The sequence below is a fragment of the Gavialis gangeticus genome, unplaced genomic scaffold (genome assembly GCF_001723915.1).
Source record: "Gavialis gangeticus isolate Ggan-Ray unplaced genomic scaffold, GavGan_comp1, whole genome shotgun sequence".
Classification (NCBI taxonomy): domain Eukaryota; kingdom Metazoa; phylum Chordata; order Crocodylia; family Gavialidae; genus Gavialis; species Gavialis gangeticus.
In genome coordinates, this window is record NW_017728996.1 from 24795114 (window position 1) to 24811848 (window position 16735).

A 16735-nucleotide genomic window follows, 5' to 3' on the forward strand; every position below is an offset into this window, starting at 1 on the left:
TACATACTACCAGTTGATGCCAGCACCATGTGCTCAAGTTATGGGTTTCTATCACCCTTTTCCTACACCCTTTTCTACACCATTTCAAACAGCAAGTGCTGTAAATACAGTTACTACAGAATGCACTGATCGTCCAAGCCAGTCGGGTCAGATCTTTCCATTATCCAACCAGCGAAGCAGAAGCAGTAACAGGGGACCAATTATGCAAAAAGTAAGTGTGTTGACACTGATTTCCCCCCCCTTAACAAAGGAAATAAAATCATACAGAAGTAACTTCGCACAAAAGCAGAAGACTCTTCTGTCCTGTGTATATGTATATAATACCGCTTTTTTCTATCCTTGATTTCTCTACAAGGATAGAGACAACAGTATAATTGCTTACAGCAGGGGTTGGCAACCCCTGGCACACATGCCAAGCATGGCATGTGAGGCAATTTTGCTTGGCATGCCACAGCCAGCCCCAGGTCTGGGTAGCTGCTGCCAGCTGGGAGCCCAGGCTGCTCCCAGCAGGGCTTGCAGTGTCCCAGCAGCCTTCTGGGAGCACAGCCCGGGCTCCTGGCTGGCAGCAGCTCCCTGGAGCTGGGGCTGGCTGCAGCCAGGAGGCTCCAAACAGCTGTGCCGGGCTCTGGGCTCTAGCATTAGCTCCGAACTGGTGTGTGTACCCATGCATTGGAGCGGGCGGTGGGGGAGGGGCCTGAGGCAGCACAGCCCCAATCTCTCTCCGACTCCCAGCACAGAAGTGATAGCAGGGCTCCGGAGCCTGGCACAGCTGTTTGTAGCCAGCCTGGGCTCTGGGCAGCTGCAGCAAGCAGCAGACAGGCTGCAAACAGCTGTGCTGGGCTCTACAGCTCTGGCATCAGCTCCATGCTGGCGGTGACTGCACGGGCACCTTGGGGCAGGCTGCGCTGCCCTGCTGTCCACTCTAAGGTGCACACACAGTTGCCACCAGCATGGAGCTGATGCCAGAGCTGTAGAGCCTGGGACAGCTGTTTGCAGCCTGCCTGCTGCTTGCTGCAGCTGCCCAGAGCCCAGGCTGGCTACAAACAGCTGTGCCGGGCTCTGGAGCCCTGCTATCACCTCTGTGCCAGGAGCAGGAATGAGACCGGGGCTGTGCTGCCTCGGGCCCCTCCCCCATGGCCCGCTCTGCACCGGTACAGAGCTGATGCCAGAGCCCAGCACAGTTGTTTGGAGTCACTGCCAGCCAGAAGCCTGGCCTGTGCTCCCAGCAGGCAGCTGGGATGCTGCATGCCCTGCTGGGAGCAGCCCAGGCTCCTGGCTGGCAGCAGCTCCCCAGAGCCGGGGCCAGCTGCTGGCAGCCACAGAGCCTGGGCTGGGGGTCAGGGGCTTTGGCTGGGGGGCAAGAGGCAGCAGGGCTAGCAGGCAGGAGATCTGGCTGGGCGGCACAGGGCAGCATGGCTGGGGGCAGGGGCTCTGGGTGGGGGCCAAGGGGCACAAGCAGGGCATCTTGCCATGTACCCCCGGCCCTCATTTTGTTTTTCTGGCATGCCAGCACTCCAGCACCTTCCAAGGTAGGCATGGTGGTGTTTTTTGGCACTCTGGCCAAAAAATGTTGCCTACCCCGACCTACTGTAACAAACAATTAGTGTTTCAAAACATTGCACAAAGTCCTGCCATTGCAGTATAATAACACAGATATATCACCACCTCTTGATCCTTCTTGGTTGTAGAGAGCTGGGACAAGTTGTCGACTACCATTTATCATTTCTTTCTTTGTCTCTTTTTATATTGTGTAAGAAATTTGATATGCAACTTGTGCTATGCTCCTTAATACTCTCAGAAATGCTGTTGCCTTTATTCAGAAGGAGTGTCTATTAAGATATACTTAATAGTTGTTCTAAAATTTGTCAATATTTTGCTGTTAGCACATTACTGAACAAAGTGCATTTTAGCTAGAATAAAAATATTATATAAACATTTACCACAATATTAATCTTTCCCCTTCTCTATTTTACGTAATGGTTGAAATTAGTAATGGTTGCTTAGGTAATGAAGTTTCCAAAAAAGATGTCAGCTTAGACTTTTAATGTATTTGCTCCTTAAAACACTATGTATGTTGAAAGATGTTAAACTATTATGTACTGGAATGTATTTTTCTCAATTCAGTGGTAGAATGTGATCTAAAATAGCTGTGAACTTTATGGGTAATATATCCCATAAATTAATAATTTGTTTTAAATTATTTTGGGTGATTTATGTATTCAAAGTTCAGTTAAAACTTTTAAAAATGGCTTTTTGTTTGTTCAGTTACAACTTTGTTGTATCTAATGTGGGGCACTTATAGCTTACATGTATATTTTGCTAACCTTTAAAGCAGCAGCAGCAGCCGTTACAGCTACATATAAAAAGCAAAAGGCCTCCAGTGAAAAGCGTAGCTACACAAAAAGAGACTAGTGCATCCGGCCCTGAAAATAGATCTAAAATCGTATTGTTGGTGGATGCAGCGCAGCAAACAGGTATAGTTGTGTCTTCATATATGTATTAACTAGTCAAAACTGCCTATTGCTGTCTTCTGATCCACTTGCTATCTCAGTTTAGACCTACAATATATTTACTAACAGATGCCTACAAGTATCAAAAAAGTGGTGCAGGAAGCATACAGGTGGCATTTGTCAGCATGTCAATTTAGTCAGTGTTACAGAATATCAAAGCTGCTGGAGTTATGGCTTTTGGATGAGAGGTAGAACTGCTTCCAGTTGCTAAGGCTAAACTGCCTTTGGGGGGGAGGGGGGAATTGTAGCAAATTTATAGTCTCAGAGTTAATGCAGAAGTATAACTGGGGGGGAAGCAGGGTACCATCCCCAGGCAGCAACTCCAGGTTGGGTACCAGAATGGTGCAAGCACACACTCACGTCCTCAGGAGTCTGTCATGGCAGGCATAGCCCCATGCCTGTAGTACAGGGGGAGGGGAAGAGAGGCAGAGGGAATAGGGGAGTTGAGCAAATGGAATGGTCCTGTCGCACCCCCTTCCCCTCCAGCACACCCCCTTCTGCGCCGTCTTTGCCATGGGAGGTGTACACCTGCTGTCACATTTTACTCCAAAGTGACTGATGTCAGTGGAAGTTGTGATGATATCTCTAGTACAACTGTGATTATCTGAGGACCTCAGAGATCACAAGGGACACCCAAAATCTTTAGAAGAAAAGAGGATGGCTTTTCAGGTTTTGAAGTATGCATTTGTGGTATCTCAATTTGAAGACTGCCTGTTGGCTTCTCTTGGACTCTGCTGAGTTGGCTGTATGTTGGGAAGCCAGCCAAATAGTCTTATGGGCTAAAGCCTGTAGATGTTAACATTTTTTTAGTTCAAAAGACTCTTGGGATCTGTGATTATGAACATATTTTTCACTGTTTAGAATAGCTCCCTGAAGTCTGAAATAGCAGTTTGCTTTCTTATGAATACAAACACTCCTTTGTTCACTCAGTTTCCGCGCTGTTGTTTTAAGGCTTCTAATGAGTTCTTGGATGCAAACATGCCTTTCTCTTTCTTTTTGTTTGTTTTGTGTGTGAACCTTAAGGTAAGAATTATGGTTTTAGAAATGTTTTGGTGTGAAAATGGTTAACCGTAAAATGTGTTTTGCAAATATGTGGGAGGTAGTCTGGGTGTAGCTCAGTCTGTGTCTTTGAGGGTTGAAAGTCCTCCTCCTCAGAGGATTCTGTAATCAATGGGAGCTCGAATAGTAGCAAGACTAGTAAGTGAGTCCCAAACATATAATTTCACAAAACGGTTGTGAAATTCTTAAGATGTAAATGTTCTATGGCACATAGCAGGTCGGTGGGGTAGACTTGATTTATCATCCTGGAATTTACTAAGCCCTGTAATTGATTATTTTAAAATAAAAATAAAAATCTGATTTGCAGATTTAAGACAGTGTGCCATAAAGAAATGGCTCTACGTAAATTATTGCGTGACATTAAGCTTAATCTTGCATTTGTAAAACATGTTTTAAACTGGAGTCTATTCTGCTTAATATTTCATGGGCTCTTAATGTTCTATAGTTTTTTGTGTAGAAAGCTTTTAAAAAGTGGCCTATCTTTTTAAACATTCCTTTCTCACTGTTTGGCTCCCTGTGGGACATCATGAAATAGATCTGTTTTGTTTGGTTTCTAATGGTAATGGTTGCAACAAACCCCTCATTGGAACACTTATGCGGTTACATTGGAGCACCCCCACTAAATGAGGGTTTAAAACAAGGGTAGAAGCAGAGACAGAACATTTCACTTGTGATTTCTTTGTTCTGCCAAGCTGTTATTTAGCAGTCTTCTATCAATGTCAGTGTATACATTTCTGAATGTTTCTAAGAATCTAATCTGAGGATCTCCATTAGGACTTTATCCTTTTTTATTATATTAATCCATGATCTGAAATGTTTTGCTGTGCTTGCTTGTTTCCCTTTGCCCTCTAAAGCAACAAGAATCCTGCTCCTTAATGTTAACCAAAAATGCAGTTCCACACAATTTTGACTTATCCAGGTGTTATTTAATTTCCTCATTTAGAAGGTTCTTGTTATGCAATAGACTGCATTTTGTTCAGTGCTAACCAACTCCTACTTCAAGTAGATCTGGTAATGATCTGAAAATTAGATTTCCCCGCATTCTGTAAGATCAGTGTCTTTTGGGAGTTGGTTTTGGTTTTTGCCTAGCTTGTAAAGTCTATCATTTACTAAGATTTCAGTAGCACTTGTTTCACTGTGAATGTTAATTTAATATATTTTTATATTTTTTTAACAATGGCTACACATATCTGTACTTTGTCTTACAGATTTTCCTTCAGATATAGCTAACAAGTCACTTTCTGAGAGTGCCACTACAATGCTATGGAAGTCCAAAAGCAGGCGAAGACGAGCATCCCATCCTGCTGCAGAGTCATCTAGTGAGCAAGGGGCTAGTGAAGCAGATATTGACAGTGATAGTGGTTACTGCAGTCCTAAACACAGCAACAATCAGGCTGTAGCCATGACTTCAAGAAATGCAGATTCTGGTGCAGTTAATGTAGGTGAACATCAATGAAGCGAGTAGGTCACTTTAGGATGGTGCAAAATAAACTTATGTTCTAAAACATACACTTTTCCTTTTCAGATTGTAGAACCATCAATAAATGCAGGTATGGTTTTGGTTTTTATTGGCAAAGAAAGTCTTGAATATGTATCATATTTTCAATGTCACATTGTCTTTCTACATTTTGCTAGTGGGTTTTCTTGGTCTTCATGGCTTGTTTTTCTGAGCTCTGTCAAATTCCTTCAGAAGAGATGTCTTTACTGGTAACTTCTATGCCTCATGATAATACTGGATAACAATGATGTATTCATATTACTGTCATGCTTTATCCTTCACAACTTTTTTCTGTTTTGTATCTCTGCCAGATAAACTACTTGGCGCAACAATTGTCTTTCGTTGTACATTGCATAACACAGAACAGTACAGCTTTTATCTTGATCAGGGGTTTTGAGTAGTATTGTACCCAAAAAGTAATCGCTGTGTAGCAACTGGACTGAACTCAACTCTTAAAACAGTTGACAGAAAAGATGAAGAGAGTGGCCATCACTTATAGGGCTGAACTTTAGCCAAGTACGAAACCAGTCTAAGGTCACTGTTACCTGGTGTGCCTACCAGCAGGGTGCGAATTAAAGGAGAGCTTGGGGGGAGATCTCCGATTGGATTGCTCTTTCACCTAGGTGGACTTGTTAATCAATGAACTGGTATAATTTATTTTTTCAGGCTCTCCCCCACAAGAGCCAAAGTATAATTTGAACCCTGACTACCAGAATAACGAAATTTGACATCTGGCAGTTGAAGGCTCATTTGAGTCCCGTTTCTCTTTTTGGGGTTTTTTGTTGTTCTCCCGCCCTGGCGGGGGGTCGGGCTAGAAGATCTACTAGGTCCCTTCCGACCCTTAATCTATGAATCTATGAATATGAATCTAAAGGCCTATTGCCAGTATTCTGTTCCTAAAAACAGTTTTACCAAATTTGAGAGTTATAGGCATGGAAATGAATTTTTCACAGTTACAGGAATCACATCAATGTATTTTAAAAGTATTTTTCTTTTCTGTGGTATCTGGTAGTACTTGATCAGCATAGTAAGTTCTGCAATAATCGCATGCTTTTTATATCTGTCTTTTTTCATATCTTTCAGCTGGTCTAAGTTGGACTAATGTAAATTGCCAGGCAATTCAAAAAAAACCTTGGATAGAAAAAACACCGACATTTTCTAGAGGTGGAAGGCAAGCTGAACAGAGAAATTGTTCGCAGGTACCTGTTTTTAATTAATTTTTTTAGTTTTTTTGTAAATTGTACCTCATATCATTAAGAATTAACATACATTAAATAGTGACTGAAAATGGAATAAAAGGGAGCAAAACTGCATGGCTGCTTAAACACTGTTTATTGACATAATCTAGGTATTGACATAATCTCTGCCAAACGTAAGTAGTCTATAATCTGCAGTTAAGGAACGTATGTTTCTAAGTATATTTATAAAGTAATTTGTGAAATTAAGATACCTCTATAGAATAATCAGCATAACAATTTACATGTACTATATGGAGTGTTTAATGAATGCTTTAAACAATCTGAGTGAAATAAAGCTCATGTTAACTTTTGTTTGATGGTTAAAGAAATCACAAATATTTTGGTACATGAAGTCCCCGTTCCTGTTGACTGACCTGAAGTTGCTGAGCTCTGCTATATTTGTGGGAGTTTTGCCCTGTTACTATTCCTATAAAATCTTCTTTATGGAGGTGGGCTATTAGATAGTTGTGTGCTGAAAACTATGTAAGGCATTATCCTAGGAGAAAATTGTTAGAGCATTTTAATTACTTCAGTATCTTGGTGCATGTTAGGATTGCTTGGGGGTGCCCTTTCAAACCATGATGGTCTTGCAACTTTTTTGAAAAATTGTTAGTGAGTAGCTCTTTATGGCTAAGCACTAGCCTTTCATCAGGGCCCAGTAGTACAAATCTTGATATAAGATGCAAATTCTAAAATAGCTGCTTGTTTACCTTAAGACCCTTGGATATTAGAAACTAGGTGAGGGGGAAGGGTGTTGTGTGTGTACACATGTGCAAGATGGTATGTCAGTGGGTGTCCTTCCCTACCCCCCCTCCCTAAATCTTATTTTTTCTCCTCCTGTATATGAACATTGGAATTGGAGAAACTGATTTCCCCCTAAGTCTTCTAGGAATGCAGTAATTGTGGATTATCCTTATATACTCTGGTTACTTTGCGTCAATGCTGTTTGAAAACTAATCACTCCAAGCCACCCTGCTTCAAGCCTGGATCTAGGTAGTGAGGGTGCTAAGGGGTCGTCCCATTCTGCTGCTCTCCGGTATACTGAAATGGATCTTGGGCGCAGCATTCGAGTGCGAGAGCAACTTTGCTGCCTCAGTCTGAGGTTTGGAGCTGTGAAGGCTTTTAAGAGACAGAAGGAGCTCATAGAGGGGGCTTATTTTTTTTGAGAACAGTCTTGAGAATGACACAGAGCCAGTGTTGACACTATATTCCTGGTCAGTGCCTCTGGGTATGCCAGGTGAAGAGAAGGGGCACCACCCTTTTATTATGAAATGTCAGTTTGTTCGACTTTTTTAAGATTACAGGGAAAGTGCCAAATGAAACAGACCTGGCACAGAGAGCTATAAAATATACCTGATTTCAGCCCAGCTCCTTGAACCTGAAGGAGAAGTTGTCCTTGAAACACTGCAACAAAAGGGCAGCAGTTAAGAGCATAGATTTAACTTGCTTCTTTCTTAAGTGGAACCTTGCCAGCAAAAGCTCATTCAGAAAGCTATAGGATATTTGGATCTCTAGCCACTTGGAACATGCCTCCTTCTCTGTCAGTGCTTCTCATGCTTGACTCTGCTGTGATGCTCATAAGTGGGCAGTCTTTTGCTTCTCTTAACTGCATTAGTTACACAAGGTAAAGTGTGCAAGCAGTTGAACTGATGGAGCTGCCAGCATGAGAATTTAAATTCTGCTCTAGGAGTGGTGGGAATCTTTACTTGTGCAATCAGGCCAAGAGATTAAAAGCTTTTTGTGTATCACTGGTGAAGAGCTGAACAGAATATGAATGAGGATAGGCCAGAAAACAAAGGAAAAAAAAGAAAAAAGGAGAGTGATGTTTTAGTTCCTTGGTTTTATTCCTTGCTGGGATAAAATGGATACCTTTTCAGACTTTTTTTTTCTTTCAAAGACAGCTTAGCTGTTTTGGGGAGTGAGAGAGAACAAGCAATAGCCTAGCAGGTAGGTCACTCTCCTTCGGTGTGGGAGGCCTGGGTTTCAGTCTGATCTAGTTGCTCTGGTTCTCTACTAGGCTATAGTCTCTCTCTCTCTGTCTGTCTGTCTGTCTCTCTCTCTCGTCCAGCAAATATTGATTTAAATTAAGTATAGAAAGCTTAAGTAGGAGAGATGGAAACCTACTTTATCAAAATGGAGACTTGAACATGGGTCTCCCACAGCTCAGGTGAGTGGGATGTTGTTTAAATATGGTACTTTGTATTAATATTACTGAACGTATGAGCAATGTTGTACATTATTATTGCTGGGTGAATAATATTGGAGTGAAGCTTTTCATGGAGGAAACGTAGAGCTTTTTTGTAACCACCTCCTGGCTCTTGCCTTATTGCAGGAGCGGGCAAAGTCCAGGCAGTGGTCTGGATTGGGCCCACGACAGACTCCATTTCCCAGCAGCTCCTACCTATGTCACTCCTGCTGGTTCCCATGAAGATCCCAGGAACAGTGGGGCTGTGGCAGCATGGGCTCAGTGTTTCTATGGAGGCTGGCCTGAGCGATGCTGTCAGGGTGGGGAATCTTGGCTGGATCCGCCATTTTGTGCTAAGCGCATGGTTTAGTTTGCTCTTTGTGTGGGGTAGAAACAGCTAGACAGTTAATTCAGGGCATCTACCATATGGCAAGTCTCTGTCCCCTTTTAATTAGCTGCATTTTGTTTGTTTGTCTATAAACTTACTAAACTAAATGCATTTTAATAATATTAATTCTAACTTTCTTTCTTTTAGACTGGTTTCAGATGCAGGGGACATAGCACGTCTTCAGAAAGACGGCAGAAGTTGCAAAAAAGGCATGAGAAGCCCTTAACAACCAACCAGTTGAGTAAAACTGAACCAAGCCCTGAATCATTGTATTTTGAGGTATTTTTCTATATTTATATTGCTTTTACACTCGCAAGCAGATGCAGATAAGGTCTAATAATGTTGAATGGTTGATTGTTCTGGCTGCAAGTTAACTTCAGAGTTCCACAATAAAAAAAGATTTCATAATATGCATTGTACGTCTAGCTTATATGCATACTGATGGGGGATTTCTTGGGGGAGGGTTGTCTTTTAAACAGCTTATACTCAATTTAGTCAAAGTGTACTTCATTTTTATTTAGTTGTTAAAATGGTAAATCATCTCAACATCTTTCTCTAGAATTGCCATTTATTTAACATATTGTACTACTTAGAGCTTGTATTTTGAGAGCTGTTAATATACGAACTTTCTGCTTGAATGGGCGTCTTCCTGATTGCTGCCCCAGCATAATCTAGAATCATCTGTCAAAATATTTCTGAAGCTGATCAGTTACAAGAAGACTATAAACTTGTAATTATTTCTCTTGTCAGTTTTTTTAGGATTTGAGTATTTGCTTTGTTACAAAGTGATATATAGTTCAATTAGTTGAAACAGATTTGATTGGGTTTTTTTCCCATTCAAGTTTAATGCTCTTGATTGGACACATAAAGGTGACCTGCATTTTGAAACCTTTCATTTTAATATGCATGATCTTCATTTAGGATGAAGATGAATTTCCAGAATTAAACAGTGACAATGGAAGTGGTAAAGGTGGTGGCATTCAGCAAAAAATTACACCAAAAGTAGTGAGTAAAAGTTCTTGTGATGTTTCTGAAATAAATTTCTTTTTCTTAAAACAAGTTTGTTTAGGGTCTCAATTTGGAAATAGTGTATGAAAGTCTCTAATCTGTCTGAAGAGGGGAAAAGGTAAAATTGTTGAAAAATATGGAACATATACATTCACATAAATTTCTGTGGAAATGCCTTTCTAATATGTCTTTTAACTTAAAATAGCACTTGAAAAACGGCATTAAAAAGTCAAAACCTATGCATTTTTATTTTCCAAAGCTGTTTAACAACAGTGGTGCTATATGATGTATATGGGAACACATTTTTAAAAATCACTTAAGGAAAAAACATTGAAAGGCTCTGTAAGGAAAGGTTCATGATAATATTAAGGGAACAGTTGAAGGAAAAATGCTTCTAAGAATGAAGCTAATTAGTTTACCTATTCTAGTGTGTTGTAAATTAAAATATATTTTAATATAGTTAATTAGAGGAAAAGTTAAGAAGTTTTGCAGCATCATTTATGTTCAGTGATGCATTTTATTTGAGTGTTAGCTTATCTGATTAAAAAATAACCTGTCTTAAAAGTGGTTAAAGTTGCACTGCCTGATTTATATTTTTTTAAATTGTTTTTAAAATGACTACTGTTTGTGGAGGACCCAAACAAATGTTCAGTAAGTTTGGCTACTAATGAGTCATCACAAAGCACTGGACTCAAGAAACTGTTTAATCTGTATTAGACATTTTTTGTCCTTGATGTACAAACAGAAACAAGGCATTCAGTTTAAGCTTCATTGGAGGAGGGGCTAGAGACTGAATATTTCATAAGAAAATTCAGCATAAAATAAAGAATTAAGAAATTGAATTTTCCCTTAGTAATGCATCTCAACAGTTTTGTTAAATCATGACACAAAAAATACAATCTTAGACTGACATCAACAGAGCTTGCTTGATTTGTGCTTCCCATTGTTTGAAAATTGTTCAGTGTGCAATTGTTTGCTGCAAAATTTTGTACTTAAAATATATTGTGTGTTTTTAAATGTCATTGCCAGAAAGCCAAATCCTGTTTGAGTCAATTGGACAAATATCTCATGTTGACATCTGCCTGTAATAATTATTAGGATGTAAATGCAGTTAATAGCTATTTTATTTACTTAGATTTTGTAGCCTTTAGTTTCCTCAAAAAGGGCTCAGGCACAAAATAGCCTATAAAAAAACAAAATAAAATATTCAAATAAGGTAACACAAGAAGACAAACTCCTTCCAAAATACCCAAAAATGGGTGTCTTTCAGAATAAAGGTAAAGTGCTATGCAGAATTAAACTTTTTTAATCCTTTAAACTTTAACTTTCTATATAGTAGCTGAATTGTAATTCTTCTCATAGGGAATATGGTACTGGAGAATGCCTAATAGTCACCTTAAGTCAATCCTTTCACAGAAGTAATTATTTTTAATGCTGTAACAGCTGTTAATAATGTGTGTGTACTTTTTTTTACAACCTTAGCTGGATGACTTGCCTGAAAATTCTCCAATCAACATAGTCCAGACTCCCATTCCTATTACGACTTCTGTACCCAAACGTGCAAAAAGTCAGAAGAAGAAAGCCTTGGCAGCAGCACTTGCCACAGCTCAAGAATACTCTGAAATAAGCATGGAGCAAAAGAAACTTCAGGTCTGTTACATTTTCAAATTGTTGTTGATGGTGATGGGGTGTGGTAATTCTTTAACACACTGGAGTTGGTGTTATCTTTGTTTAAAATGGTTGCTCTTTTTAGCTCATTTGGTACACAGACAAAGAAACAGTATATGGTGTTCATGTTACAGGAGGCTTTATCAAAAGCAGCTGGAAAGAAGAGTAAAACTCCTGTGCAGTTAGACTTGGGGGACATGTTAGCAGCTCTCGAGAAACAGCAGCAAGCAATGAAAGCCCGTCAGATCACTAACACCAGACCTCTCTCATACACCGGTATGTCTAACTAAATCTAGTTTTCCCTAGCACCTGTTTTGAGTGTCAGAATATGATCATTCTGAATTTGGTGAAGTTTCTCATATGATGGTTGCATTTCTGTAAAGTTATGGATATTTTAAACAAGGCTTACAATATTATAAAACTTAATCAGTTTGCAATGTATTAACTAAAAACTACTTCAAAAATTGCACTTTCTTAATCCCTGCACTTTTAGGTACAGCTGTGCCACTTGGGATACAATAATGAATTTCCATCTTGTAAACTGACAAATGTTTACTAAAATGGCAGTTTTATCCACTACTTTGAATAATGCTAACCCTGGGGTTCTCAGCCTCCAGCCTGCAGGCCCAATGTGGGCTGCAGGGCTTCCCACAGACAAGGAAGTTCGGTGGCAGAGGAGTAGTGGCAGTAAATACAGCCACCCTTCCCTGCTGCCAAATTCCCAAACCCTGAGCCCCGCGCAGCATGTTAAAGCCAGGTCATGCCCCCTTCCCACAACCCTTTGGCTGGATGAAGCCATACCCTGCCCCTCCCACAGGCTGGATAGGGCTGGGCCCTGCCTGCTCTCCTGCTGGGGTTGGGTTGGGGCTGGCTCAAGTTCCCTTCCACCCATGGGGCTAGGTTGGAGCTGAGCCATGGCCCCACTCTCCTGTGGGGCTTGGCCACAACCCTTCCCCCTGCATGGCTAGGTTGGGCTGGGCCACAACCCTTCCGTCATCACTGGCCCTTGGCGGGGCCAGGTTGGAGACAGGATGCCCCCCCCCCCCAAACGCAGCCAGATGGGGCTCTGCCACAACTGCCCTGTGCTGAATTGGGACCACCAGCCAGATCCAGCCTATGGACAGCCTGGGAACTGCCCATCCGGGCTACTGACCAAAAAGGTTGAGCACCACTCTGCTATCCTGTTCCTGAGAAATGAACCAAATACAACCTGATAATAGATATGGTAACTTGCTTACTACTTTGCAGTGCTCACATTTTCAGGGTGTCTTCTAGTCATAAATTCTGATTTATCAAGGCTGTATCCAACAGTTCTGCAAAGCTCTTTGATATATGCTGATGTCATCTTCATTTTTAAAACATTTGTTTTGTCCTGGTACCACATGGAAACATCTAATTTCTTCTTTAGAAAAATGTGAGGTTAAGGAGGAGGAAAGATTTATTCTGTTATGCCAACTAATACATGTATTTGCTGATTCAGTATCCATGTCTAGATACAGGATATTTTATGTAGTGGGAATCTTACTATTCTACATAATTGGATTACAATAGACACGTGAAGGAGTTGCCCTCCTAATCCTCTGGTGGGGGGAGGGGTTAATGGTCTACATGTATATTTATTTTCCTGGAGTCAGTTATTGACTCTTTTTTCCTAAAACGCAAAGCTCAGTTGAATTAAAACTTAAACCATCTGGAATCAGAAGCGCTTGGTGATGTAATTTTCCTGTCATTGTGCACTGCTTTTTCCAAGGAAGGAAAACGTTTTTTGAGAAGTCATTAGTGGAAATACTAAAATGTCAGTTTCCTTTCAGCACTGTCTTTCACTGAGAATAATATCTAATTGCTTATATTTAGTTGGCAGTGCTGTTCCTTTTCATACCAAAGAATCGGCCAACAGAAAATCATTAACTAAGGAACAGCCATCTATGGGTTGCCTTAATCCTTTGGACTCAACTGCTCCAAAAGTAAAAAGAGGAAAAGAGCGAGAGATAGCAAAACTGAAACGTCCTACAGCACTTAAAAAGGTAAATGGCACAACCTCTTGGAAACTGTCATGTTTCAGGATTTGAGAAATAAAATGACTTGGCATAATTATTTCAGTAATTTTTAGCTGTTGTCTGGTGGCATAGAGTATAGGACTGAGATGCCTGCATCCTGAATTTAGTCCTGACACCTGTGTCGCTGTCTTGCTCTGTCACTTTACTTGTACATTTTAAAGCAGTTGCAAGGAAGTATTTAGATAACTGGATTGAACAGAGGTTCATTTGTGTAGAATAAGTAGCTACACTGTTGTGACTGATTGGTAGAAATCAATCTACATTGGTGCTTTCTAGTATGTAAAGCACTGAGGCAAGGGTCAACAACCTATGGTCCACAGGCCAGATTCTGCCCCCAGAGGTCTAGTCTGGTAGGAGAGATCACCAGCATGGAGCTGTGGTGGTGCTATGCACCCCCTTTGCAGCGCTTCCCTCTACCATGTCTGCACTTCCCTAGCTGCAGGTGTTGCAGATCTGCTGCAATTATGAATACAAGCAACTGGTCATTTGGGGATCTTCTGGCCTGCTGCCAGGGCCAGGTTGCAAGCTCTGGCCCATGCCAGCAAAAGTCTGCTGACGCCTGCACGAGGGTATTTTTACTTCTTTGATAACTAACTATTTTTTCAAAAAGTTACATTAATGCATTTTACCTAAATGCAAATGAACATTGTGTCTTCTCATGTTTAAAACTAACACAAGTATGGTGCAGCATCCCATGCGCCAGTACAGTACACATCAGGTTTGTGACAAAGCATTGACCTGATCTTGAAATGGCCAGGTAGAATTTCTGCAAGACCATGTTAGTTTTGTTGTGCAGCCCAGGATGAGATTGAGATGCTTTTTCCTAGAAATAAGCTTTCTGTGATGATCATATCCTGAATTTATATGGTCAGATCTTCTGTCCTGGCAGTGTGGGACTCAAAGGCTGCAGAACAGGGATTAGCAAACTTTGATCTGCGGGCCAAATCCAGCCCATAAGGACACTTGAACCTGTCGGAATCAGCAGCATGTTCCAGCCATGGCAGCAGAGGCATTCCCAGGCTCAGCATCTGCTGATGGGTGGGCATGCAGAGGCCTGAAGCCCACAGTGGGGTCACAAACAGCAGCCTCTAGTGGCAGAAGGTTGTCAATCCCTGGTTTAGAGAGCAAAGACTTGATTAAGCTCCAGTTGTGATCCCCTAATCTTTGGCAAATTTGGGGTCATCTAAAGATGCGTCATCATGCACCACAAGGAATGGCTTTCTCGTGATCTTCCAGATTTAGTGGATGCAGTATGCTTCTGATATTCCCTGGGAACAGCCCTCCTACTAGCAATGGGGGCCAAAAGCAAGTAATGTATAGCGGGTTACTCTTGACTCTGACCTTGCTATGCATGGATTCTCTTATGCCAGGTGATGGGTTGGAAAATTCACATGAGCATTTCTCACTGTGAAGGCAGCAAAGAAGGGACAGGAACAGGGCTGAGAATCTGTTCCATACATTTGATTTTTTTTTTTTTTTTTTTCATTGCAACACTTGTTTGGCTATTTTGGTCTGTCTTGGTACTACAAAGGTCAACATCATTTCAGCACTTAATATTGTCCTTTTTCACAGGAAGGAATAGAAGATTCTATTGTTATTTTTTTATTACGTTTGTGCACCAGGTATATTACCAAGAGCGGGAGTGAGAAGTAGTGAGAAAAGTGAATGTTCTTTCCATACGGAAGTTGGAAAGTATTTAAAACAAAAGCTGTGAAACCTCCTCCCAGCAGCAGTGCTTATAATATAAACATGTGTTCATACATGGTGGAAACTTTTTAAAAGAAATTTTCCTTGTATTGTCCATCAGTTAAGGACTTTTTAAATGGGTAGTTTAAGTTGCTCTAAGACATTTTGACATAGTAACACTGAAAGTAAACCCAATGTTTTCTGTGTAATGGAAGTATCTTGCTCCACTGTAGAAATCTATAACCTGCAGGTTTGTAATTGATTGAAAGTTTGTATCTTTGTTTCTAGATCATTTTAAAAGAGAGAGAAGAAAAGAAAGGCCGTTCAAGTGTGGATCACAGTCTTCTAGGATCTGATGAACAGAAAGAGGTTCAAATAAGTTTAACTTCTGACCAGTCTCAGGAGATAGCCTCACAAGAAGGTAAGAACTCTTACATTTTTATAACCCTTTTATAATACATTTCACTGATGTTAGCTTGTTATACAGGCACCCCCTATTTAACACTGTTTCACTCAGCACTATTTGGCTATAACACCTCATTTAAAATTGATACCTGATTTCACTTAGCACTCAGCAAGTTTCATTAACGCTCACAGTCATTATCTTGGGTCATTAAAAACAATTGCAGTTGCCATCTTAGGTCATCAAATACTTATGGTTTCACTTAATGCTCATTGTTTCGGGAACCAATTAGGAGCACTAAGTGGGGTTGGCTGTACACTGAATATCTATTTCCCTTCTGAGGTGCTAGAAATTTGTCCAGAAGGCTTATATTCTAGGTCATCCAATATGTAAGATTCTTCCCAGTCTCATTGAGTCTAGTTTAAATGACTAGAATACGAAGTCTCACACTTCATTTGAGATGCTTCTTTCTCCTGGGCCACCCTGTTAAGAAGCCTTTTTTCCTGACATCTGGTAAAAACTTCAACTTAAAAATTGCCACTTTTAACTTGAATTTCTGTGGGGCCTTCTCATAAGCTGTTCTGTAATATTTGGAGTTGGTAAATGGTTCAAACCTTGCTTCCAACTTCAATAATCTACTATTCACTTAGCACTCATTTCTCAAAGTATTTCACTTCTTGTGAGTACATATGTTAATATGCACTCAAATCCAAGACTAGGTCCCTCTTCTCCCCCTCCTACCCCCCCCCCCATTAATGTAGTGGGAATTTTTAAAAAGCCTGATCTAGGTCTACAAAATGTAGCCTAGGTCTGCAAAATGTATCAATGCACCTCTAATACATTGGTTTGATATCGGATTGGTACCAATTTTTATAAAGAAAAGTGTCTGTACAGGTTTCCCTCACCAACTATGGTTTTGAGTATCCACACTTCAGAGAAGGAGGGGGTACAGTCTGAAAATACCCCCCATGGTCCCCCTGGCCCTGCTTATGCCTCTCACACTTCCCTTCCCCCCCCCCCCCCCAACCCAACCCC

General features: G+C 40.9%; 1 protein-coding gene across 3 annotated transcripts in view; it reads left to right on the forward strand.

Moving 5' to 3' along the window:
• The window catches only part of SECISBP2L (SECIS binding protein 2 like), a 47960-nt gene that overhangs the window by 19736 nt on the left and 11489 nt on the right, over positions 1-16735 (forward strand). The window contains exons 3-13 of one of the 3 annotated variants that reach the window (XM_019504172.1): positions 1-211; positions 2339-2474; positions 4778-5007; positions 5095-5119; positions 6151-6266; positions 9026-9157; positions 9800-9883; positions 11369-11536; positions 11689-11830; positions 13409-13578; positions 15586-15718. The exon at positions 1-211 is cut by the window's left edge and continues 114 nt beyond it. In XM_019504172.1, the coding sequence (XP_019359717.1) occupies positions 1-211; positions 2339-2474; positions 4778-5007; positions 5095-5119; positions 6151-6266; positions 9026-9157; positions 9800-9883; positions 11369-11536; positions 11689-11830; positions 13409-13578; positions 15586-15718 (1547 nt within the window). Of the gene's footprint in view, positions 212-2332; positions 2475-4777; positions 5008-5094; positions 5120-6150; positions 6267-9025; positions 9158-9799; positions 9884-11368; positions 11537-11688; positions 11831-13408; positions 13579-15585; positions 15719-16735 lie in introns of all 3 variants that reach the window. The other 2 variants (XM_019504171.1, XM_019504173.1) reach the window with 2 other exon arrangements.